General features: G+C 41.8%; 1 protein-coding gene across 1 annotated transcript in view; it reads right to left on the reverse strand.

The window, feature by feature from the left end:
- Positions 1–27,203, reverse strand: part of ADAM12 (ADAM metallopeptidase domain 12) — a 170,460-nt gene that overhangs the window by 70,843 nt on the left and 72,414 nt on the right. The window contains exon 4 of the mRNA XM_071749670.1: positions 1,621–1,699. Coding sequence (XP_071605771.1) covers positions 1,621–1,699 — 79 coding nt within the window. The remainder of the gene's footprint in view (positions 1–1,620; positions 1,700–27,203) is intronic.

Genomic DNA, 27,203 nt, shown 5'->3' on the forward strand with positions numbered 1-27,203 from the left:
TAGACATCAAATCAGAGAGACTCATCCTTTTCAAACCATATTGCAGCATCTAATGAAAAATGAATTCCCTGATGTCTCAGAAAATATTTCAGGCAGCAAAAGGCACTGTCAGTGTTCATGATGACTGATTGCCACTGTGAAAACTGCTGGTTTTCTTTAGCCAGGGAAAGCCTGGCCATCATTAGCTGTACCTATATTCATGTTAATGTAGGCTAATCTGTCCAAAACTTGTGTGCTTCATTCCTTTTCTTTTATTTCCTTTAGGAGTCTATACAGCCTTCCCGTTCCTAAAACAAATTACTATCTTCTACTAAGCTGACTTTGAAGGAGATATAAGTATCCAGCAAAAGAAGAAAACACTGAAAGCTTTCAAAATGATTGCTTTACATGGGAGGGCTGGGACAATAATGAAGATGCTTTTTCAGAAGGAAGATGTTATGCACAGAAATAATACCTTCAGCTGAGAGCAGCCAAGCCATTATGGACAACACAAAGCACAATGGCTCTTCTGACAGCATCAATAAATAAGTAACACAACATAACAAACACTTCACAGGACTTAGGCAGATAAAAGATTAACTTCATAATTAAAATTGCTTGCTGCTTTGTTTCTAATTAAGGCTTTTATACTGTCAGAGGACAAAAACATTACTGCCTTACAGCAGGTTTTAGTTGTGTAAAGCAGCTTTTATCTACTGATTATAACAAGGCCCATATTAGCTATATTATATATATATATATATACATACAAATAAACAGACACACATGTACCATAGAATCATAAAACCACAGAATGGTTTGGTTTGGAAGGGACCTTAAAGCTCATCCATTCCCACCCCCTGCCATGCCCAGGGACACCTCCCCCAGCCCAGGTTGCTCCAAGCCCCATCCAACCTGGGCTGAGACACTGCCAGGGATGGGGCAGCCACAGCTTCTCTGGGAAACCTGGGACAGGGGCTCAGCACCCTCACAGAAAGAAATTTCTTCCCAATATCCAATCTAAATCTCCCCTCTTTCACCTTGAAACAATTCCCCCTCCTGCATTTGCAAAAAGTCCCTCCCCAGCTTTCCTGTAGCCCCTTCAAGTACTGAAAGCTGCTATACATATACTTATATATGTATAAATATATATATTGACTATTATTTATTTGTTTCAAAAGTATATCCATAACAGTCTTATGGTCTGGTTTAAAAAATAAACTCAAAGAGCCAACCCCTTCTCTCAATCCCATCGATGGCTTCCCTGGTGTGGAAAGACACCCAAAGCTTCAAAACCTTCTGCACTGTGTAAATCATATATCTATGGCTTCCTTCCTAACTGAGCCAGGATTTTCTCCATAACTGATCAGCACTGGCTGCATTTATTGTAAAATGTTAATGGGTGCATTTCCAAGAAGCTAAATAAACCTTACAGATTTTAAAAGTCACTCGATTGAAACCCCACAGCTTGCCTTTAAAGCCTCTCTAAAAATTCACGTGTAGAATCACAGCAGACAAAAGGCAACAATAAGAAAGGATGACACATGGAGCTGTTTCATCCCATGGCTCAGATCCTGGCAGCTCTGAGCACTTTGGGTTTTAGGGCTGCAGCATCCTCTGCCCACGCAGCACCAACCTTACCGTGTGATTGCGTGCGAGGACCACGTCAGTGCCATCTTTCAAATAATGTGTTTCTGTGAAGCTGCTGGCTAGCAGGCCCCTGGAAAAAAAAAAAAAAATAGAGCTGTTGTGATATTAAGGCCACATCACCTTGACTTTGTCCTTCAGTTGTTCTGTTTGAGACAGCTATCACAACCAAGCAGCAGTCATCCAACCACTACCGGGGCTGCGTGCGAGGTGAGGAAAAATAGAACTCCCAAACCCAGAGCTGCAGTCAATGAACATTTCCTTCCTTAACTGTGAAAAGACTACATGTTTCCTGACTGCTTTCTCTGCCAAATGAAGTCTGACTGTGTGCCAGCACATCTCAGTCTTCAATCTTCCATGTAATTTTCAACACATATAACATTAAATCTGAAATCGAGACCTCTGGAGTATTGCTCAGTAATGTCAGGGTTTGCAAAAGGAAAATGTTTTCCCTCTGCTTCTTCTTTTACTCTAGAGTGGGTTGTCTTCATTAGCAAGTGACCACCCAAAGACTAGTTTAGCTCTTGGTAAATGAAACAAACTCATTCCATTGACACTCAAGGAAAAAGACTGCAAGAACATTACAGAATTTAGAGTACTGGATTTATTCAGATCCCCTGGCAAGGATGTTCATAAATAGAAATCTAACAACGTGAAATGAGGTATCGGGAGATGGAGAAAGACCACATCTGTGATGATGAGACACTTTGTTCTCATTCTCTCTGCACTTCCCCTCCTGCCTTCAAAAATGACAAAATCTTCAGCTTTCAATTACTGTGGAAATCTCCAGAGAGGGGCATGTGTGTGACAACTGTGAAAACTTTTCTTTCTCCAGCAAACTCATGGAATAGGGAAGGCAGCACCTGCTTGTTGATCTGTTTTTCAACTCCCCATCTAAAGAGCATTTCTAACAAGGCCAGAGGGAAGAATACATATTCACTTTTACTCCTAACACAGGTGCCTCAACACAAACCTGCTTGAGATTTGACAACTGCTTCAGTGAATCCAAATGCACAATATAGAGGAAAACAAGGATAAAAGCCACCATCACCTTCCAAAAACTGGAGTTTGGACTCTTGAAAATCTTTGACATAACATTCCATAATATTCAATGCTACTCCAGACTCAGGTTTCTCCCTGGGTTTGTTGATTTGACCAAACCAGACCCTTTCCTTTATCTGAAGCTGGTTAATGCTGCTCTCTTGCACTGATACTAGTGTGAACTTGTCCACATTCTCAGTAGGTATTTCTTGCACTTTGTACAAACACTAAAACTAAAAGATGAACAAAAATTTAATTTTCATCACCAATTTATTAGCATCACATTAATACTTCATGGCTCAGTCCCAATCTGTTGTGGTAGGAACTGTGCAAACACCAGAGAGAAAATCTGTCTAGAAAAGCCTCTACCTTAAAGGTAGAAGAAAAAAGAAAAAGATGAACGAAAAAAAAAGACAGAAAAAACAAAACATAGAAAGATGAAGGTAAAAATGGGTATTCAAGCACAGATTCTCACTTCACATTTTTCATTCTGGAGTTTCATCAGTCTGATAATAGACAGCAAATGTTAAAACACTGCAGCATTGGGTAGGTTACACAAGAACTGCTCTGGACCTCTGCTACCACCACTCCTAGAGGAGGATTTGGTTGCCCAACCAAGCATCCAGTGCTGATTTATCCATTCTGCCACCCAGCTCTGGAGGGACAGCTAAGGTCCCCTGTGGTGTCTCAGAGGGCCCTTGACACCAACATTTATCTCACTTCTTGTGCCTGCAGCCTCTGGAATTCCTGTCTGAAACCAAGTCTGCTGCATCTGTGCTTCCTACTCTCTTGTTATCACAAGGAGCAGCAGCTTTCCTAATTATCATTATTATTTATATAAAACCCCTGCTAAGCTCTGTGCTTAGCAGACATTAATTACCTTTCTAGAGACCCCATCACTGTGGAAGCCAACAACGTGCAGTGCACTTTTTTAGAAATGAGATTTTGCATAGGATACCAAAGTCATTTTTATTTAATGGGAAAAAAATACAGGCAAAGGGTAGGGTACCAGCCACAGCATAAAGGCAAAGTGATGGAGCAATACAGTGGCTTCATGCTCTGCTGTCTCCAAAGTGTTTGACAGCAGAGATGCTAAAGGTGACCTTTCCACTTCTGTTCATTCTGCCTACAGGCACAGATTTAGAAAATATTTCATAAACTCGTAGGTTTTAATACCAAAAGGGAGCTCTTGATCAGCAAGCTGACCTGCTGCATTCCAGAGGTCATTTTACTTGAATTCATGTTCCAGCACAATGACAGTGATGTAACCACTATGGAGAGCCCTTCTCTAGGTCTCCCATGATGGAGAAGATATCAGAAGCCAGGGAAATTTTTAACAGTCAAGCTCAATGTAAAATCACTGTAAAATCACTGTAAAATCACTGTACTTTGGATCTAGATTGGCTGTGTCAAGGTCCAGTTTCCAGACACTGGGTCTGATTCCCCTACATTAAATCTCCATTTTCATTTGACTCTTTCATGGACAGCTGTACTCACAGAAGTGAGGAAATACAGCAGAGAAATCACATTCCTGGTGTAGCCATCACCAGTCTCCCTACCAGGAGGAAAGTTTGCTGTCTACCCTGAGGAAAACACCACATCAAAATTCCCAGTGTGAGTAATAAAGGACTGGTCAGAGCACCAAGATGATGGAATCCCACCTCATAAAATCAAAAGTCTGCCCCAGTGGAGAGGCCAAAGTAGGATTTCAAATCATGGAAACTTCGTGTACCACTGCAGGACTTTAAAAACCAAATAATTAAGTTTTTCAAGAGTCTTCATCAACAATTGTGCTGTTGAGTAACTCAGACATCACTGCTGAGAATTCTGTTTCCTTGCCACATCCAAGGCTGGTTTAAAAACAAGCCAGAGGGAAGGATTTTCTCCACATTGTAGAGGTTGGGGACCTCTGCAAGACGTGTAGTCAGGGAGCCCAACAATTTCTGGCAGAGAAAAAAGCTGTTTTCCACATTTTCCAAGTGTCTCAAAGCTGTGCACCATTGGTGTCCAGGGACAGCCAGCCATGTAAAGACATTTCTTGAAAGGTTTTAAAATCTCAGTCTAACAAGAGCTGATATTCCACAACTGAGTTTGCACCACCTGATGTTCCAACTACAGCAACAATGATTAAAAGAGCAAACAATGAAGCCAACATATGTATCTATTAGGTAATTTAATTATCTCTCCATCCCCCTCCCAAAGATATGTGATGCAGCAGCCTGATTTACGTTTCTGGTTTTGACCCCCACTAAAGGAGATTAATAGAGGAAAGGGAATTAATTTAGATGGCAAGCTACTTAACCTAATTGGATCTATGTAATTCTGAAAGAGCAGGGATCAAAATAACATTACTGGATCACACTGCAATTCATCACCATGTCTGGGGTTTCCAGTGTTGTCAGCCACAGCACTCAGCAGTACCAGAGGATTATCAATTTTTTGCACTGCATGAAGAGGCAGAAACAAATGCTAGGGAGAACTCCATCAACTGCTGGATATGATTAAAAAAAAAAAAAAAAAGAAGCAGCTGAAGCAACACCACAACTTTCTCATTTATTCTCTGAAGATGAAGTCTTGAGTTAAATTAGCTCTGTACTCAGTCACTGTATTTGTTAGCCCTGTGGATGTTTTCACGTATTTCCCAGACCCAAATTAACAAGTAGAAGCTTGGATGGCCCAGAACTTTTATCCTTCCTCAGCCCCTGTAAATCAATAGGAAGTTTACCTGGCAGATTTGCTGAAAGTTCCTCAAGTGTCAAGCAGCTTCCAGTACCCAAAGCCTCAGGGAACATGATGAATGTTACTTAAACTTCTAACCCTCACCTCCCACAACGAGAAGTCTTAGGTGGTTTGTTTGGGCAGCAAGAAAATGTCCTGTTATAAACACATCAAACTTTTCACTCAGTCCATTTAATGACAGGTATGGTAATTTAACACACTGCCTCTCACTTGCAAATGAGAAAATCAGTCTCTCCTCTCCAGGCACCAATATATTATTTCAAAGGTTATAATGATATTTCATCACCTAGGGAGAGTCAGAAAGACAGAGTTGCAGAAGTTAGGGATGGAAAAAAAAACCCAGTGGATCATACAGATGTCCTCCTGGAAGCCAAGTACACTGTAGATCAAATTAGGGTCTGTTCAGATGCCAGGAGCAATGCTGACCCCACTGCTTTCCAAGGGAGATTCCTCCATGTGCCAACAGATGTTACTGCCACCCTACATTTCCTGATACTCAACCTTTTCTGGTTTCCCCAAGTTGCAGTTCTTTCACCAGCTGAAACAATCCCTAGTCCTTCTTGGTACATATATCATGCAGATTACCATCAAATTCCCCTTCAACCACCTATGGGCCAAGTATAGGATATCAGGCTATAAAAACCCAACAAGAGCTGTGTGCTTCTCAGGCTGGCACTACTCAGGAAAAAAATCTCAGTATTATCAAAGTAGGAGCAGACACCAGAGTTTCCCTTGGTGTAGAAATGGGTAGACAAAAGGTTAAGGAGGAAATCTCTTTCTCAGAGCACACAGGACTGGGTTTGGATCTGTCTTTTAGGACCATAGAATCCCAGACTGGTTTGGGTTGGAAGGGGTCTTAAATATCATCTAATGGTTTCCCAGAGAAGCTGTGGCTGCCCCATCCCTGGCAGTGTCTCAGCCCAGGCTGGATGGGGCTTGGAGCAACCTGGGCTGTGGGAGGTGTCCCTGACCATGGCAGGGGGGTGGGAATGGTTGAGCTTTAAGGTCCCTTCCAACCCAACCCAGTCTGGGATTCTGGGATTCCATGACTTCTTAGATCATGGCAGCTGCTCTACCTGCATCCATCATAAGAAGCTGCTGGTGGTGCTTCCCTTCTCCTCAGGTCTGAGTTGTTACTCTTTCTTCTCCTGAGTGACAAAGTGCCTGGTTTCTCCCCCATCCAAGTACCACCTCACCCTGTTATACAAATTCTAATTACAAGCCCTTGGCCTCTGCATTTTCCACCTCGCCTACACATGGGGTAGTGAAACAGGCACCTGAACCTCTGCATCCTGACACCAGTGTCCTCCATTAACTCTAAAGCACCTCAATTCAGGTAATTTTGACTTTCATCCTGCAATTAGTAGTTATTTCTTCACTTACTGTATTCCTCCACAGGCACATCCATAGGAACAAACAAGTCTGTTATGCTCATTGCAGCTTCAGTGGTGGCCTCAGTGCAAGGACCTCCTGCTCTTCAGGTGCAGTATCACCTTCAAAGGTGATACTCACAAAGGTGATATTCACACAGATGTTTTCCAGTTCTTTCTCCTTGCAAAATAAGGAGCAGAGCAGGGATAATGAGTTTCCCATGCACAAGCACCTGGCATCACCTTATTCACAAAACCACCACCACCTCTTCTTCAAACACGTCACTTTCTTTCCCCTTCTTCAATTATCTAAAGTGATTTGAAATGCTCTGGGGCCTTTTCCCAGTGAATATCTCCACAATATCCTACCTGTTCCACTCCACTGGGCTGCCCCAGCAGGGCTGCAGTGTCAAAACTGCAGAACCCAAGAGGTAGAAATTTGCAGAGCTTCATCAGCACCACAGTTTGGAGGAAAAAGAAACCAAAACTGTCACAGCTAGGAAATCAGCCAAGTCCCCAAAGTTTCAGTATTAATTATGGTAGCAGCTTCTGACCTGTTTCATGTGGTCAGTAGGTAGACAATATGAGTTGATCACACATTTGAAGAACATGTCTCTCTACTTCTACCCACTTTTTGAGGGGGAAATTCATATAATCCCAAGACCCATTCAAATCCTACCCCCACCCCCTGTCCATGAGGAAAAAAAAATAAAAAAGAGAGAAGATTTTCATAGTCATGTTAAGTGGTTCAAAGCAAGACCCATGCTCTGGGCTGTCCCTGGGCTGGGTGTTGGGACACGAATCCTCTCCTTGATAGCTGCTCTCTGGTGTGCTGGAGAAAGGGGGACCAGAGGGACCAGCACAGCTTTTGAAGCCTACCAGTACCCAGTCTGCAGACCCAGTCACTACCTGGAAACCAAAGAACAGCTGAAGCAAAGAGAGCTGAACAACTAAAAGGGAGAAAACCATCTCCCGAGCTGGCAATCACTGAGTGATTGAAAGCTTTCTTGTTTCCTGACTGCTTGGAAAATAAACCATAAATCTCACTGCCCCAAACTTCCACGGAAGAAGATTGAAATGAAATTAAGCACATCAGAGGCCCCTCATGCTGTTCCAGGCTGTCAGTGCACACCCTGCAGCCATCACTCATTTATGTTTATGCCAACCATTTGCCTGCCCAAACTGTAGCATTTATTTCATCATTCTCATTCCAAAAATGTTAATGAAGAGACCACTGCTAACCAGTGTTGCAGTGAAACCATGTTCACCCTTGGAAGAAAATAAACAACATGTTTTCCAACCAAGCAGATGGGTAAAAATGAGTTCTCTCCCTAAAATGGTTTAAGTTTGGCCAAAGACCTCCTCCTGCAGTGCTGGGTCCAGTTCTGGAGTCCCCAACACAAGAAGGACACAGAGCTGTTGGAACCAGTCCAGAGGAGGCACTGGAGATGCTGGGAGGGCTGGAGCAGCTCTGGAGCCAGGCTGAGAGAGTTGGGGGTGTTCAGAGAGGAGAAGGCTGCAATGGAGAGACCTTAGAGCACCTTCCAGTGCCTGAAGGGGCTCCAGGAAAGCTGGGGAGGGACTGGGGACAAGGGCCTGGAGGGATGGGATGAGGGGGAATGGCTTTAAGATGAAAGAGGGGAGATTTAGACTGGATATTAGGAAGAAATTCTTCACTGTTAGGGTGCTGAGGCCCTGGCCCAGGCTGCCCAGGGAAGCTGTGGCTGCCCCATCCCTGGAAACTTTCCAGGAGAGGTTGGATGGGGCTTGGAGCAACGTGGAGCAACTTGGAGCAACCTAATGGGAAGTATCCCTGCCCATGGGGGGGAAAGAGAGAAACAGCAGCAAGGTTCATCCTGTCTTTGCAAGAGAACTTGGAAACCTGGCAAAGCTTCTCCAGCAGAAGAGGGAACGGAACCACCTCTGTGAGCTTGGACTAAAACTGCTCAGAGGACTCAGCTGGGCAGCAGACACCTTCAGGAAAGGCTCTGAGGTTGTCAGCTATGCAGAGATGACAGCCCTTACCAGATAACTGATTTTTGGTGGAAAAACTACAGTTCTGTACATTCAGGCACACTGTCAGCTGCCTCCTTCTGAGCTACTTCACCGTGCGAGCTGTATTGAGTAGTTTCAGCTCAGAGTGATGGCAGTGGCTGTGGGTCCCTGAAGTGCCAGAAGTAAAGTATTAGGCTGGAAACAACCATTGAACTGCTACACCTCTGAAGTAGCTGTGGCAAAGATCAAAAATAATGTGAGCAGTGAGGCTGAGGGCTGAACCCGGACAACTCCAGGCAACGCCGTCTTCTGAATTGGCTTTGGCCAGACAAAAGACTAACACAGCTCTGAAACTCCTGGCTCCCCTTCCAGGGATCTGTTCCTCGGGTGACACGACTGTGGTTTCTTCTGAAATGCATATTTCCTACGATTACACTTCCCCTCAAACTCCTACAAGATAATTTAGGGGGAATTTTTATTTTCGGTGGAAGGTTTTAGTCTTGCATGCAGAGCACAGATGTAGGCAGCACAGTCAGGGCCGTAAAATTGCAGCTCAGAAAGATTCCCTAGGGAAGGCTGGGAGGTTTCAGAAGCTACGAAGGACATACATCAGAAGTGGCAGAAAAAAGAACATTTTACTGCATTCTTTTTCTAGCATCACAGTGCTGCCTTTCATAAAACAGCCCCTTTATAGTTCCTGTAACACTTCTAGGATGGCGTCTTCTCATTACGTAGGACGTTTGGAGATAGAGGGCTGGAAAGCTGTCAAAGCCTATTTGAAATGTTGCATTCAATTAAAGATGTCATTTTTAGCTGAGGAAAATGACGCCGCCAAACAGATGTCACTGGGCAAAGTCTCTGACAGGCCTTGCATCTCAACACTTCCAGACTAGGACAGAAATCTATTTAAAACATCCAAAGAAAGTAGTCCTAGCGTGGAAGCTTTATGAACACAGAAAATGAAGCAGTTCCAATGAAAGATCAGAACTTATTAAAATATAGCTGAAAAAATAGAAATAGTGTTGTGGGATTACAAAAGGTCACATGCCAGCATCTGCAAGGCTTCCAGAAAGCCAGGCTCTTACACTCATGAAACAGCCAGGAGCCAAGGTTTATTCTCAGACTAACCAATAATCACCCCCTCTCCAGATTTTACTCTCTCAAGTGTGTGACTGCATGTTTGCATTTGCATTTTTAATTTAGATTTCATTGTCTCACCACTTCTGCCCCCTCTTTGAAACAGAAACCTGTATTTTTTTATTTTACGAAGCCCACAATTTTTTTTCCTTGCTACGAGGCTGAGCCATTTGCTCTGAGCAGGCTGTGCTCACATTTCACTTGCAGAACACCCCTGATATTTTACAGAGATGCCTTCATTTCACCCAACACCTCGCTGTCTCTCCCACTAACCTCTTAAAATCCTGGATGAAGAAGGCAGAGACGTGTAAGGATATTTCTGGGCAAAATCTACTGGTTTCCAACTTACAGATCTGGTACACACGTCCATTTAAAATCAAGCAGGTGCAGAAGCCACCAGGCTGGCTGAAGGCTACAGCACCAAAGGTTGATGTAGCCTTGTATTCTGTCCCCAGCAGTGGCCAGCAAGAGGGAAAAAAACTGTGACAAAAATGCCATATTGCCCCAGATTGCTGCTCCTGCTCTGCCTCCAAACCCTTTGTGAGCTGGAGACAAATGTGGGGACTCTGGGATTGAACAAGGGTGTTCTCACTCTCCCCTGACTCCCTTCCTTCCCAATTAAAGCAGTGAGATCCCCAAAGAGCAATTAATTTGGTAACACAACAAGGCTGCAGCTGCCAAGTGCAGGGAAGGTGCTGAGGCTCATGGCAGGGTATGCCCTGGAGCCTTGCTCCTGTGGAAGTCGATGGAAAAGGCTTGGATTTTCCTGCCTTGCACAGTTTTTCTGGGGCAGGAGAACAGCAAGAAGACACCCACTGCCTCAGGAACCTGTATGCTTTTGTTTGGAGGCTTCTGGAATGAGCACATCCTCCACCCTTCAAGGCTGGGAGACGCTGGCTTGGTCCTGCCCTGTACTGCTGGGGAAAGTCTGGAGTGATTTTTTCAAGCAGGAGTAGGCAATACTCACAAGAGGTTGAGGACTTCTTTCCAACTAATTCTGCTTCAATGTGTGACTTAAATTTGGGATGAGACAATGAAAATGTTGGCAGTACAAACCCATGGGCAGGAGGTACCAGGAGTTTAGAGGGTGGAGGCATCTGAGAGAAAGGATGGGGGTTGAAATATTCCTCCTTCTTTTCCTCTTTCTTACCTATTGATTACTTTCCTACATTCCCTGCATTTTAGCTTAGCCACCCATCATCATCCTTCCATTCCCTCTTTTTTTTCCCACATGGTTCCTCCACATCCCTCCTTTCATCACCTCTCCCATGCCTGTGGTTGCTGCTACACTCCTAGCCTGGAGATTAATTTTTCTTGGTAAGCAAGGCACAAAAAAAACCAACACAAAGTTTTCTTACACAACCCTCAGATCAGGGGGTACCACAACCTGGCACAGGAGGCACCAAAGTCACCAACTCCAGAAGACATGACCTCAGGGGGATCTCTAAAGGAGGTGACACAGATCACCATCCCAGTTTGTCAGGTCAGGATCCATGTTCCTGTTTTTCAGGCAGGAAAGGAAAAATAGCCAGTGAAATTGGGACACTGGGTAAGGGTAAACCAGGTTTTTAGCTTTTTTCTTTTATTTTTTCACCCTTTCTGCTGGATGCTTCTACTGTAACTAATTCCCTCCTCCCTACTCCAGCATCAAGCCCGTGGTCAGAAACACAAGAGAAACCCCACAGCATCAGCTCCTTCTGCTTTTACTGATTTAGGAACTGATGAATCTCAGAAACTGATTCTGACTTCTTGCTACAGTCAAGTTTTTGGCTGCCCCAGGCCTCCAACTTGCTTCTAACCCACTTTGAGGGCATCTCCTTGCACTGAAGCCACTGAAGAGTCTGAGAGAGGGAAGGATCAGACACACTGTCTTTCAGCAACAAGACACAAAATTATAATTTTCTTTTCAATTCAAGGAAGTAATTAGTTTATAATAACATTTAACATTTAGTTGCTGACAGAGATATGACACTTATCTCACATAAGTAATTTTAATTATTCCTACTATCCAAGACCTCAAAAATTTTGTGTAGTCTAAGCTAACAATGCCTTTCCAGATATTTTTGGTTCTACTGTCATTTGAAAAAATTGATGCCTAGAGCACCAGCATTTATCAAGCTCATTATATACAGATTTCGTCTGAATGACTACAGATAATTAAAAGTATGCTTCATTTTTATTGTAATGTTTCCCCCTCTAACACTGCAAAGGAATTCTATTGTTGCTCAGGGTTTTAGGAATTCATGTAGACTCATCTGCCAGAAAATGAAGTTCCTCAGGATTATATACAAACTATTCATACACACAGACATCAGTCAGAGATGCAGACATTAGAGATGCACACACACACACACACATATATGCTTTACAGCACTACAAGGATTTGCACATACATAAAACAGTTTTAAATGTGAATAGTTATTTCAAATACACAGCTTCAGGAGCTTGGGGAACCAACCTCTGCAAATCAGCTCTCTCTGAGGCACTGGGCCAAGTTGGACACACAAAATCCCTTTAGAAAATGTCATCTTTATCTGTTCCCTACATGAAATACCTGCACCTGGTATCCCATCTTCTTACACTGCACAGAATTATGCACATTTCAATAAAGCAAGTGCTGCAGGGATGCAGACATGAGCAGAGACATCTTGGCAGCACATTGCTGCATTTTCTGTAGGTGTTACTAACTTAGAAGATGGCCAGAGTGAAGAAATAAATCGTTTGAGAAATTGTTGGACAGGATCCTGCAGAGCCATCCTTCCTGAGCTAAGCTTCAAGGGATATGTTGAAAGTTTTTTAGTGATGTCAAAGCCATTAGGAGACTTCTGAGCTCACTCAGTTTCCTCATCCCTGGGAACCACATCATCCTCATATCAATAGGGCTTGGATCCTTGAGGTCCCTTCCAACCTGACATTCTAGGATTCCATGATTCAAAATCTGGATTGCTGCATCAGTAGGGTTGCATCTCAGCCAAGCACTGAACTAACACCAGTCTCAATATTTTTTTCCTGCTATTCCTGGATCACCTGGAACTGCTATGATCATTTTTAATAATACTCATATAAAACATACAACTTAATATTTATTTTTTTTTACTATCACTGAGTGTGCAGTGATCAGTAAACTGAGTCTGACTGTCAACCACTGAGTCTGACTTAAGTATAAAGCATTGCACCTAGAAACCTTCTCCACTCTGAGGTTCTCAGCAGTATTTCAATTAAACAACATCATGTATGATGAAGTTTCCTAGGCACCCCTTTATCATCAAATGCTTCATGTTTGTACATGACTTTTCAGGTTTCTTTGAATCTAAAATTGCCCACAAATAGCAATGGCATTAAAAAGCAATTACAGATACAAGGCTTTTTAATGCCTCTATTATAATCCACATTCTGGTAAATCAGAGAGAGACTATTTAATGACACAGGCACAGAAGAACCTAATGATTTAGTGTTACCAGCAATGTGAAGGGCTTGGTGAGGTAGTTTCAGACAGAATTAAGAAAGACAAAAAAAAATCTAATGTGTAGAATTGGACATAAATATTAGAAAGCAGATCTTTATTTCACAAGGGCCATTTTAGCCAAGACAGTTTAGGTTTCCTCCCACTAACAGAATTAATTCAGAGTGAATAAACCCTTGACTCATGAGAATATTTTACATGCAGATTTGGATTTCATGTAAATTACTTAAGGATGTTTTAGAAAGTTTGGGCAGTGATGTAGAACTGTTCCTCTGCCTCTGCAGATCAGTCAAAAACCAGCACTCATCACCAAGGAATTCATTAGGGTAAAAGTTTTGCCAGTAGACTTAAGACTAGACTGTGGCATGGGAAAAGATCCCATCACCCTATTCCTTAAATTTACCTCTTCCTGACAACAGGAGGAGCAGGCAATGCCTTGGCTGTGCTGGCAGTACCAAAACTGCCCAGGAAAGCACATTATAAACCCCAGGGAATGGCAGGCAACACCCAAAGGAAAAATTCACATCTGGAATATCAAAAGAAAGATCAATTACATGACAGATTTTTTTCTTTACTTTCTCTCCTGGTTACTTCCAACCCATTCTGAATTATCTTTCTTTTACTTGGGTTACACTCAAGTCAGGAGGTGTTCCTCCCTGTTTTACTGTGGGATACTATAAGCTAAATCAGGAAATTTTAATACTAGAGAACTAAACCAACAAAACCTCTAAATAAGCCCCTCCATAAGAGTTCTCCAAAGGAGTATTGAGACACTACAAGAGGCTGGAGATAATCAATGTATAATTGTCCACTGGTTTCCAAACCCAGAACTTGGGTTTCCAAACCCAAACCCATTTGCTTTCTCTGAATTTTTACTCTTTAAATTTATTCATGTCCAGAAAAACGCCAACAATATTTTAGTGCTGACTGCCCTAAAAAGGTGTCACCTAAAAAGGTGGCCTCTGCAATATCAACATGGAAATTCTGAGGGATTTGTCACTTGATGAGAGATGTGCTGCTCTGCAGGAATTAGCTACGAGGCTTCCAGAGAAAAAAAAAAAAAGCAGGAGATAAAATTTTATCAGGATGGTGCCAGCTGCCCAAACAATGCAGGACCCACTGCAGGGGCATGGAGCTGATAGACCACATCTGTCTGTCTGCTACCCAAAGCCCACAAGAGCTCTGCCAACAAAAAGAAAGCAGAGGATGGAGAGGAGCTGCCAGGCTGTCAGGGAGAGGTAGGTAAGGCAGAAGCTCAGCTCCATCAGGTGAGGGAAGAGAGGAGACAATTGGGGCTGTGAAGGAAAAAGCAGGAACCCAACAATTTGGGAAACGTGTAACAGGATCCTGAGCCTTTCCCTTCCAGACTTCTGGGTTTAATTAGATCCTTGTCCAAAATAATGGAAAGGTTTTTTAGCAACTGTTGGCTGATGTGTAGATTGGGGGGAAAAAAAAAAAAAAATTAAAAAAAAAAATGGGCTGCTCTGCAAGTAGGCAGTGATATCATAGCACAGCACACTCAGCCTAACCACATGCCTCTTGCCTCCCTCCTTTCTGCCAGCTGGCTCTTCTCTTATCAGCCAGAGCAGGAAGGAGACACCAAATAAATTCCCAATTATTCTCCTGCTCTCAGGAGACAGAGGGCGATGCAGGTAGACAAAGAGGGCAGGGTATAAAAGGGTGCAGTAAAATGGGGCAACTAGTGTGAGAAAAGGAACAAAAGAAAACAAGCACAGAGAGAAATACCCTGGAAAATAAAAAAAAAAAAAAACACCAAGGAAATATGCAGATTTTTTCCTTAATATTTGTAAGTATTTTCCAGGTGTCAGTAATACTTTGTGACATCCTTCTAGTGCTCGGAATGCTTTTCTTCCCCCAGCTCCTGACTCCTTGTTATGGGAAGTGGTTGTTTTTTCTTTAAAACCCCCATATTTAAGCCTAATTTTCCACAGAGGAGTTAGGTCCTTTGCCTCAGTAATAAAGTAGATATAACCTTCCACAGCTTTTAGGTGGGCTAGAAGCTCTTTATGATAATCACTGCTATCATAACCCTAACATTTTTAGATGCCATTAATGGAATATCTCTACTTGATTCTGCTCTTCAAAGCCAAACTCCTTGGTCCTGGATTTTCCCTTGATCTGCCCCAATTTGTCATGCTCTAGAGAGGACAAATATTCCAGTTGTACTTTGGAAAGTGCAGATTCAGAAAGTTCTGAAACAAATTGCTTATCCATGTCACACCATGCCAAGAGAGATGAGCTTTGGTCTGCAGCCCAGGATACTGGGTTGTTTCTTTCAGCATCAAGACTACAAGGAAGTTTTCCTTGGAAGTTGGTCCTCCAACCAGCAATTAATTTCTTTACTTGGACCTGATAGAAATCTTTACTCTTTATTAAAGATGAATGTACAGACTTGGTTTCATAAATGTATTTTGGAGATGCCTAGAAAGTGAGCAGGAAGCAGTATTTCATAAATATTCGTGCAAATCAGCAGAACCTCATTATCTCCTACTGAGCCATGGTGATTCATATCAGCTGAAAGAGATATGGCAATAAAAGAAAGAGAATAGAGGAGACACTGGCTCCTTCAGCTAAAATCAGGCAGCAAAGAAACAGGGGTGGGTTCTGAACTCAATGCACGACAGGAACTGGAGCTTAGAAAAGAAGCAAAAAAACCATCACAGCGCTGGAATTCCAGAAATTCTGCTCTCCTAAGAGGAATTTTTTCTTATCCTTTCTGATGGATGAGAGGCTCAAAGTACAGTGTCACTGAAACAGGAAAGCAACAGAGACCCAAATGTGCCAAGATACAGAGAGAGCTGCCAAAAAGGCCTTTTAAACTTTAACAAGACCCGAACAGAGACTATTTGGCTTGTCTCAGCTTCCTGATGGTTAAAAGCTGGAAAGGTAGCAGAACCTCAGCAAAAATACCTGGAAAGTCTAGGTGGCAGAAAAATAGCCAGGAGTTTGTCTGGAAGGGGGAGGACACAAGAACATCAGTGAGGTTTCTGTGCTGGGCAGTTTGCTGATGCCCACAGGGCTGGTATCTATCTATCAGCTTAGCTTGTGCCTCTATTCCTCAACAAACAGAAGCAAAAGCTTCCCACGAATCCCCAGATGCCCCTCTGCATCTTACTGAGCTTATTTTTTTAATATGCCTTCATTTAATTTTTTTGCTTTAACGGTCCAGAAGCAAGAAAATCTTTTAACTCCTGCGATGCAAAACGGTTCCAGTAGGAAAGCAACGACCAACACCCCACCCCCCCCCTGTGAAAAAATCAGCAGGAAAACACTGACATTTTGGATGTTTGTCTGTATTTGAAGAATCCCCACGGCCAATTACAGTTGGCTGCTGTCAGAGAGCATTACCCCTAACAAGCTCTCCAGAAACACACGACAAACATGATTGTGAAGTTCCTAATAGTCCAGCTGAGCAGAAAGCTTGAGGACAGTGATACCATGCTGCCAACAGCTGTCACAAGGAGCAGGGTTTCATCTTGGCCTTGGCCTAACAACTGTCTTTCCCTTCTCTGTTCCCTGGTCCAGCATATCTTCAGCTGTCAGAGCAGATATGTCAAGCAATATTACCCTCCCAACCATCTCAGCTCAATATTCCCAGAATATTCCTCTCCTGGCCTCTTAAAGGCACGAGTCTGTTTTCTCAGCTGCAGTCAGGGCAATAGGAGAATTAATTTGCTCGGAACCGTTCTATCTTCCCCATAAAGCACCAAATTCAAGATGTCAAAGCTTAAGCCGAAAGGCAAATTCATGTAAAACTGCTAAATCACAGCACTTAGGTGCTGAGTTGCCATGGAAAACTTCCCAGCTAAAGGAAGAAAAGCTTTTGCTTAGAAGCATCAACACCAAGGAGTCAGACAGACTTGTTCTACAGCCCAAACCAACCCCTTGCCCTCTGGATTTGCTCATCAGCACAAGCAGAAATGGGCAATTCTCCTTTTAAGCTTTGCTCCTTCTTAATCATGGTCTGCTCCTGGATTCAGAGATCTGAAGAACTTGAAGAGTTTGCAGAGAAATCCTGAAGAAAACCGTACCTTGCCAGGAGAACAGATTGAAAAATGTCCACAAAAAAACCCAGCCACAGTGGGGAAGGGAGGGAGAGCATCACCTGTAGGGCTGCAAGTCCAAAAGAAGATGCAACAAACACATTACAGGTCAGCACCTACCCACTGCTCCAGCTCCCATTTGACTCTTTAGACTCTTTTCTTCATATAAAATCATCAGCATTCAGGAATCCTGTTCTTTGACTCTTTACACCCTTTTTTCCCCACGAAAGCAGCAGCGTTCAGGAATCCTGTTCATTCACAAAGCTGTAGCAGAGCCTTGAACCTGCCAGGCATTTATTGTAAGGTGTCAGCCATGGGTGGCAGTGAAGAAGAAAAGCTGATGAATCTTCTTTTTCTCTGTCTGTCCCTACGTTAAAGAAGCAGAGGTGTGCCTCAGCATGGATATTTAATTTCCACAGAGGAAATTATTTCATTATATTGGAGTAGCTGCTCAGCACAGCTGATTGCACCCTTGGTTGGGGCAGGTGATGCTGCAGGGCATACACTCACTTGCTGACACACAAGATAAAAACCTTCCTGCTGGAGTCCAAAGCCAAGCTGGCTTCATCATGGTCACTATCTCAATCAAATCCTTTCAGCCAGTATGGTTTATCTGTAGGGAGAAGGAGGGATGTGTATGCCAGCAGACAGCATTCAACCCAAGACAGGCATCCAGAAACCTATCAGATAATTCAAAGGAGAGCTAAATAGTGTCTCTGAAGAGGTAGGCACGTGTCAAGTCTCCCACCAGTGAGCTGCTGCCAAGAAAATGAAGTCTAGTTGATTTAAATTGCAGCAAAGGGTATTTTCAACTTTTCTCTTTTCCCTCTCTTCTCCTGCCAGCTGTGCGTGTGGAGGTAGGATTTTATTTTCCTGTTGTGAAAAACATCTTCTCCCCTTCCCAATGGGTAAAACCTACCAAAACCAAACAGGGAACTGCTGAATCCTGGCTGACATCCAGCTGAGATTTCAGCACCCATTTAAGTAAAAACACATGCTGATTTCCAGCTCTCTTCAGAGGAGTCTTTAAGCACATGGTTGAGGCTTTGCAAGTGCTTTTTTTATTTTGTTTGCTTGGCTTTTTTTAAGGTTTTTTTATTTTTTTAAGCCATTTGATAAAAGTAGATGTTTAGTGACCAAGCCCTTCAGAAGGGAAGCAGCAGCCAAGTGTGCAGCTCTTAAATGGGACTTGTACAACACCTAAGGCCAGGTTTGCTTTGGGCACTTTCTGCCAAGATGTTTCTGTATCTACAAAGTCACCCTGCAAACAAACAGGCAGACAAAAAAAAAAAAAAAAAAATCAAAAAACCCCATGAATTGCCCTTCATCTCCTTTGTGCACAGTAACTGCTGAAAATTTCCACGTAGGAGTGTAAAAGTCCTCACTGTGGCTCTTTAAACAAGCAAAGAAATCACCTGTAAGACACAAAGAGCAGCATCAAAGGTGCTCAGTGCACCCTTAAATGTGAGACCAGAATTTGGACTTATATTGAGGAGCAGAAAGGAAAACACTGCTCCTCTGAGCACAAAAGTCAAGCAAACACGAAGAGTATGGCAAGTGCCACCCTCTCCTATCAAGGATAAGTTGGGAAAGTGCATACAGGCAAGAAAAAAAATGCATTAGAATTTAAAAGAAGTGTTTAAAGAAAATAACAATCTGTCTTCTCTATTCTTGCTGCTTGGCTTGTACTCTCCTTACAAGTATCCTCAGGCATCTGGCCTAAGTGGCTAAATGTTTCAGCAGTTTTAGTCTACCTCCAGCAGCTAGGATATTATACTTATTATTCATTACCTATTAAAAAAAGTCATTTAGCCAGTAAGAAACAATGAGGAACACTGTGAGCACAGATGAGGAGCTGGAAGCAAGTGCCCTCTGATGTGTTCTCAGTCCCAGTAAGTTTCTAAGCACTCATCCAAACAGACTGTTCCCAGATTGACACTCTCATCCATCACCTTTGGGCCATTTCATCAGAAGACAAAGCTCAGATTCACGTGATGAGTTCAAGGTAATTAAAAATTACAATTTCTTCCAGGTGTAAAAATTATTCTTACATAAAGCATTCAAGAGAGAAAAAAAAAAAAAAAAGAAAAAAAAAAAAGAGTTCTCCAAAAGTCATTTGTTTTTCAAAGAAATAATCCCCAAATTACTAGTCTTAACATCAATTAGTTGGCTGAAGGTCAACCTACAGAAGAACTCAGCATTATCAGCTAAAAAAGATTAAAATTATAACTCACCATTCCCATCTTAAGCATTTTTAATACTTGAAATCAGAAGGACAAGGCTTTCAAGTGGCTCATAAGGTGCAAGTGTGTGCAATACAAAGCAGCCAAATCTAGCTTATTACATTTTAAATGTCTATTTCTCTTTCTCAGCTTTGCTTGGGACCTTATTGCCTTGGCTGCATCTCACTGAAGAGATCTCTTCAGCTCCCCACTGCACTCTCTGTGTTGAAACTTCAGCATCTTTCTCTCCCCAGCTCTATCCAGCCTCTCCTCCTCTCTCATATCCACTGCTGAGGCTACCTGAACGGGCCCCATTTGCTTCACATAATAGGAAATTAAGATTTTATAAAGAGAATATGTGATGGAAGTTCTGTCACCAACACCAAAGGGCTCAGAGTTTGAGCATCCCATGAGTACATCTTCAAACCCTAAACTGAGCCAGTGAGGCTCTGTTCAGGAAGCTAAAAATTTACAAGTGATAAAGAGAATCATTTAATTGTATTCCACATCCAGCCCATGAGTACATCTTCAAACCCTAAACTGAGCCACTGAGGCTCTGTTCAGGAAGCTAAAAATTTACAAGTAAGTGATAAAGAGAATCATTTAATTGTATTTCACATCCAAAGAAGAACATGGTAGTGAGTCTAATCCACCAGGGATGAGAAATTGATGTGGTGCTACACTGGATCCAGGCTGTTCCATAGCCCAGCACTGATCCATTTACAACCATGTCTTTGCACAGAACTTCTTAAAGCAGCATCACAGATGTGTCCACTTGCTTTATTTTTGTACCAGGGCACATTTCACACCTCTAAGCACCCTTTCCCCTTTTATCAGATGGCTGCAGAAGCCATGGAACTCAGAGTGACTCCCAGCTCACCTACCCCCCTTTAGGGAGCAATATTATAACACTACACCTGCAAGGTTTTCCCTATGAGCTCCTCTCCATATATATCCAGAACCTAAGAGCTTAACCTGAATTCAGGAGAAAAGGCACTGAACTGGCACTGAAAAAAGGTTGAGACCTATAAAACAATTTGAAGCAAAAGGAAGTTTTGTACCTGAATCTTTGTCAGCGCTGTTGGAGGAAAATAGGTCATGTCAAGCAAAGTTGGTTTTGTTCTTTGATACGATTATGTGTTTGCTTTTAGGAAGATGATTACATGGCTTAAACCCTTGTGAAGTGTTTGACCTAGCATGGTGCAGAGCACTGGCTGCAGATGCAGGTACAAGGGATGATAAATGAAACAGGGATTACTGAAGCAGGAAAATCCAAAACCTGAGTGTCAGTGAGGAACGCTCTGGGTTCCCAGTGGGATTCCACAGGCTTTTGTAGCTGCCAGTGAGAGCTTTGAAGTAAATATAAAATATGCAGCTTGCTCAAACTTGGAATGAAGTTCAAGTGATGAGAAAGGAAGGTCCAAGCTGTTTGTTCACTGGCCACCTCAAGGAAGGCACCTGCTAGTGCAGCAAAAGACAAAGATTGAGCCATTGGAAACGTCTCTGCATCAGTGCTGGGGTTGATTTAACTTAAACAAGTGTGAAAACACTGAAAAACCACAGAGCAGGGAGAAGGCAGAAGGGAGCTTTTTCTCAGAAAGTTGGGACTGCAGGAGAATACAAGGTCGTGTGTAACAACAGCCATCAGAGCCTCTGGAAATGAGAAAAAGCATCCAAGTGAGACAATGACCCAAAATTGAGAGAATCAAGAAAAGTGCCCCCCAAGAAGCAGAAAATTGAGACAATTTGGTGAGCAGTTCAAACTGTAATTATAGGGACTTTAAGAATCATGGAACTGTTTTAGTTGGAAAAGACCTTTAAGGGCATCAAGTCCAACCCTTAACCCAGTGCCAAGGCCACCACTGCCCCATGGCCCTCAGCATCTCCACAGCTTTGAGATCCCTCCAGGGATGGGGACTCCACCACTGCCCTGGGCAGCTTGGCAACCCTTTCTAGGAGGAAATTTTTCCTAATATTCAATCTAAGCCTCCCCTGGCACAACTTGAGGACATTTCCTCTTGTTCCAGTGATGTAGCAGAAGAATATAGAGAAAAGAGAAAGAGAGAGAGAGGCAACTTAACAGCTCTGAGGGTTTTATGAAGATAAGATAAGATAAGATAAAGATAAATATTGAATTAAGATTCTTCTGGTCTAGACTGGAGCTCTCTAGAAGGGATGAGTTCTCACCAGGCATGTCAGAGCTCTGGGGCAGCTCAGGGAGGTGCTGCCAAGCAAAAAACATCCCCCAGGTAACTATAACTGAATGGCATCCAGTGGTCTGGAATAAATAAAAGGCCAAACAAAAGAAAAAGAACAGTTGGACCTCGTGTTCTGTAGGCACCAAGGTGTAAATACCTAAGGTGGAGGCAGCAGGAGATGTTCTCAGTGTAACTCTTGCAACTGTCAACAAAGAGATGAGATGCAAAAATATTCCAAGGAGAAAAAAGGCTGCTGGGAATGAATCTGCCAGGGCAATGCAGCCTGGATCAGGGATGGGGGGTAGAGGATGCTCTGGCCCTTTTGACCATACCCATGATGGGGACAGACAGCAGCATATTTAGTGGCTTGGAGGACATCAAGGTGCTTGGGATGCTGCTAAATCCCAGTGCTTTAAAATAAAAGTCATAAGAGTGAGGACTCCTGTGTCAAAGCAGACCTTCAGAAGCCCTCAGATTTCTCAGGCAGGCAACAGAAAGCTGAGGGGCACCATATAAATTTCTTTGCATCACACTGCAATCTCAAAAATTCAAGGAGTCAGGCAGCCCATGGATGAATTTCCAGTATGGACTTTTGCTCAGAATTCATGTGAATTCTCCACAGACACCATCGGTGGTTTGGATAAACAAACTGAGCACTGCTTTTCAAATGGACAAGGAGCAGATAACAGCATCCAGAGTGCCTGCTGGCTGCCTGGGAAAGCAAAATATTCCAGTATAATGACATCAAGGTGCTTGGGATGCTGCTAAATCCCAGTGCTTTAAAATAGAAGTCATAAGAGCGAGGACTCCTGTGTCAAAGCAGACCTTCAGAAGCCCTCAGATTTCTCAGGCAGGCAACAGAAAGCTGAGGGGCACCATATAAATTTCTTTGCATCACACTGCAATCTCAAAAATTCAAGGAGTCAGGCAGCCCATGGATGAATTTCCAGTATGGACTTTTGCTCAGAATTCATGTGAATTCTCCACAGACACCATTGGTGGTTTGGATAAACAAACTGAGCACTGCTTTTCAAATGGACAAGGAGCAGATAACAGCATCCAGAGTGCCTGCTGGCTGCCTGGGAATGCAAAATATTCCAGTATAATGAGATATTGCAGAGCAGGAGACTTGATACTTCCTTAGCAAAATGGTATTTCTCCAGCAGAAGTCTTTTGAGGTTAAATACGTAGAGCAGCTACAAAATCTACCCTGATTCTCTGAACTGATCCCATTTTTTCTATCTCAAGTGTAATCTTAAAACATCAAAACCATCTGATTTCCCCTTTTTCCTTCCCTCAGCCCTCTTTACTGAAAAGTACTTCTGGTGCTCTCAGGTTTTCAGGAAAGCAATTCTGTTGATCCAAGTTCACTCCTGATTTTTCAAGCGTGCTTATTTTGAAAAAGCTTTTTCTTAGCTCAGAATATTCTAAACTCACGGATCCAGGATGCTGTGCACACCTCTCCACTGCAAAATTCACCAAGGAGCAATAATTATTAATTACAAAAAAGTTGATGAAAATCTCTGAGTGCAATACAAAATAAGGGACACAGAACCACTGGCTCTGACAGAATCCAATTCAATAATTTGACTTTCTGTCTTGATATGTGACCTTGATATGTGACGATGTCCCAGTATAGGTTGGGGGCTGAGCTGCTGGAGAGCAGTGTAGGTGAAAGAGACCTGGGGGTCCTGGTAGACAAGAAGATGCCCATGAGCCAGCAATGTGCCCTTGTGGCCAAGAAGGCCAATGGCATCCTGGGGTGCATTAGAAAGGGTGTGGTTAGTAGGTCAAGAGAGGTTCTCCTCCCCCTCTATTCTGCATTGGTGAGGCCACACCTGGAGTATTGTGTCCAGTTCTGGGCCCCTCAGTTCAAGAAGGACAGGGAAGTGCTTGAAAGAGTCCAGCGCAGAGCTACTGAGATGATTAAGGGAGTGGAACATCTCCCTTATGAGGAAAGGCTGAGGGAGCTGGGTCTCTTTAGTTTGGAGAAAAGGAGACTGAGGGGTGACCTCATCAATGTTTTCAAATATGTAAGGGGTGAGTGTCAGGGAGATGGAGTTAGGCTTTTCTCAGTGGTGACCAGTGATAGGACAAGGGGTAATGGGTGTAAATTGGAGCATAGGAGGTTCAAGTTGAATATCAGAAAAAATTTTTTTACTGTAAGGGTGACAGAGCCCTGGAACAGGCTGCCCAGGGGGGTTGTGGAGTCTCCTTCACTGGAGACATTCAAAACCCACCTGGACACGTTCCTAGGCGATGTACTCTAGGGGGCCCTGCTCTGGCAGGGGGGGTTGGACTAGATGATCTTTCGAGGTCCCTTCCAACCCCTAGGATTCTAGGATTCTAGGATTCCCTCTTCCAATATCCCTCCTTTCTAAACATCTCCCCTTTAAGTTTTGACATAATTCAAAGTGGCCTTTAAAACACACCTTCTCTTCCTACACAAACTCATCAAAAACCTGATTTATTACCTTGCTCTTCATTTCCTCAGCCAGTAATCAAACTCTTAATGTGATAATATAATAATAATAATAATAATAATAATAATAATATGAATTTCCATATGCTCCATCCTTTGGGTTTCTTGCCTCTCCCTGGCTGGGCAGGAAGAAAGCCACAACCTCAAGGCAACATGTGATGCTCAGTAGAGAAGCTCTCAGTGGTGGTGCAAGCAACAGAAACCCTATGAAATGATCTTTATATTCTTTACAGATTATTTTTAATATTTATATTATAATATTTATAATATAAAAGTATTATAATATAAAAGTATTATAATATTTATATGAGTATATAAATATAATAAATAAAACATACATATAAAATTATATTTATAATATTTACAGATATATTAATTATTGATTTTATTTTATTTATTTACATTTATTATCTATTTATTTATTTTATTTTATTTTGATTTTATTTTAATTATCTATTAATATAATTAATATTATTTAAGATTATATTTAAATTATCTTAAATATAAAAGGTGAAATAAAAAAGTTTAAATAAAATATAAATCTATAAATATACTAATAAATAAAATAAATACGTAAAATTATAATATTTATAATATTTACAGATATATTATCTTTGTATTTAAGATAATATTTAAATTCTCTTAAATATAAAAGTTTAAATATAAAAGTTGAAATTAAAAAGTTTAAATAAAATATGAATATATAAATATAATAAATAAACAAATAAATTTATATTTATAATATTTACAGATACATTATCTTTATATTTAAGATAATATTTAAATTCTCTTAAATATAAAAGTTTAAATATAAAAGTTTAAATAAAATATAAATATATAAATATACCAATAAATAAAATAAATTTATATTTATATTTACAGATATATTATCTTTATATTTAAGATAATATTTGAATTATCTTAAATATAAAAGTTGAAATAAAAAGGTTTAAATAAAATATGAATATATAAATATAATAAATAAAATAAATATATTTATATTTACAGATATATTATCTTTATATTTAAGATAATATTCAAATTATCTTAAATATAAAAGTTTAAATAAAATATAAATCTATAAATATACTAATAAATAAAATAAATAAATTTATAATATTTATAATATTTACAGATATATTATCTTTATATTTAAGATATTTAAATTCTCTTAAATATAAAAGTTTAAATATAAAAGTTTAAATAAAATATGAATATATAAATATAATAATAAAGAAAATTAATATATAAATTTATAATACTTATATTTACAGATCTATTATCTTTATATTTAATATTCAAATTATCTTAAATATCAAAGTTTAAATAAAAAGTTTAAATAAAATATAAATATATAAATATAATAATAAATAAAATAAAAAAATTTATAAAATTTATAATATTTACAGCTATATTATCTTTATATTTAAGATAATATTTAAATTATCTTAACCATAAAAGTTTAAATGCTGTAAGATCAGTATCTGTGGTAAGCAAGGCTTCTGGAGAAAGCCATGTATATTTCTATATTAACCACCCATCTACAGGATAACCTCGAGTCACAGACGGTCACCTGGGCAAGGAACAGATGCCTACAGACAGAAATGAAACATCTACAGGAAAACTGGATTGCCAGGAAGCTGAAGAGGAGCCAGCAGTGTGCCCAGGTAGCCAAGAAGGCCAATGGCATCCTGGGCTGGCTCAGGAACAGCGTGGCCAGCAGGTCCAGGGAAGGGATTCTGCCCCTGTGCTCAGCCCTGGGGAGGCCACAGCTTGAGTCCTGGGTCCAGTTCTGGGCCCCTCAGCTCAGGAAGGAGATTGAGGTGCTGGAGCAGGTCCAGAGAAGAGCAAGGAGGCTGGGAAGGGATCCAGCACAAGTCCTGTGAGGAAGGGCTGAGGGAGCTGGGGGTGTTGAGGCTGGAGAAGAGGAGGCTCAGGGGAGACCTCATCACTCTCTCCAACTCCCTGAAAGGAGGTTGGAGCCAGGGGGGGTTGGGCTCTGCTCCCAGGCAACTCTCAGCAAGACAAGAGGGCACAAGAGGTCTCAAGTTGTGCCAGGGGAGGTTTAGGTTGGACATGAGAAAGAATTTCTTTCTGGAGAGGGTGATCAGCCATTGGAATGGGCTGCCCAGGGAAGGGGTGGATTCTCCATCCCTGGAGATATTTCAAAAGAGCCTGGATGTGGCACTCAGTGCCATGGGCTGGGAACCACGGGGGGAGTGGAGCAAGGGTTGGACTTGATGAGTTCTGAGGTCCCTTCCAACCCAGCCCATTCTATGATTCTATGAAAATATCAGTACTGCTCAGAGGCCACAAACATGACATCAATGAACACACCACACTCCCTGCTCTACACCTGAGAAGAGAAGCCTGAGAAGGCAGGGGCTGAGCCAGTGAAGTGTCAGAGGGCAGGATGGGAAAAGCTGGGAATAAAAGTGTCCAGCAGCAGAGCCTCCAGTTAACGCCATTTCCCCTTCAGGCAGGAGGAGCAGAGGCAGGGCAGGTGCTTCTCACTGCCTCTCCCAGCAAGGCCTTCGCCATCTGCCTTGGTGAGGTGAAGGGTGTGGAGAGACAAAGCCAAGATCTGCCTCTGAATCCTAAATGAGTTTTTCTCTTGGAGAGCAGATATTAAAACTGAAACTATCCAGGTGGAAGGTTCTTTCTCTCCCTTTAAACACCCATTCAGCTGTTAATATGCTATTCAATTATAAGTAAAGCAGCATATATGAGAGAACCTAATGATCATGTAACATTTGGAAATTAAAGGCTTCATATGCTGACAATGAATTACAACTTTTATCTCCAGGTATGTCTGCTTACCCTTTCCAACGTTCCCTTTCCGTTCCGTAAACTGTTTTTTTTTCCC

The sequence above is a fragment of the Heliangelus exortis genome, chromosome 7 (genome assembly GCF_036169615.1).
Source record: "Heliangelus exortis chromosome 7, bHelExo1.hap1, whole genome shotgun sequence".
NCBI lineage: Eukaryota > Metazoa > Chordata > Aves > Apodiformes > Trochilidae > Heliangelus > Heliangelus exortis.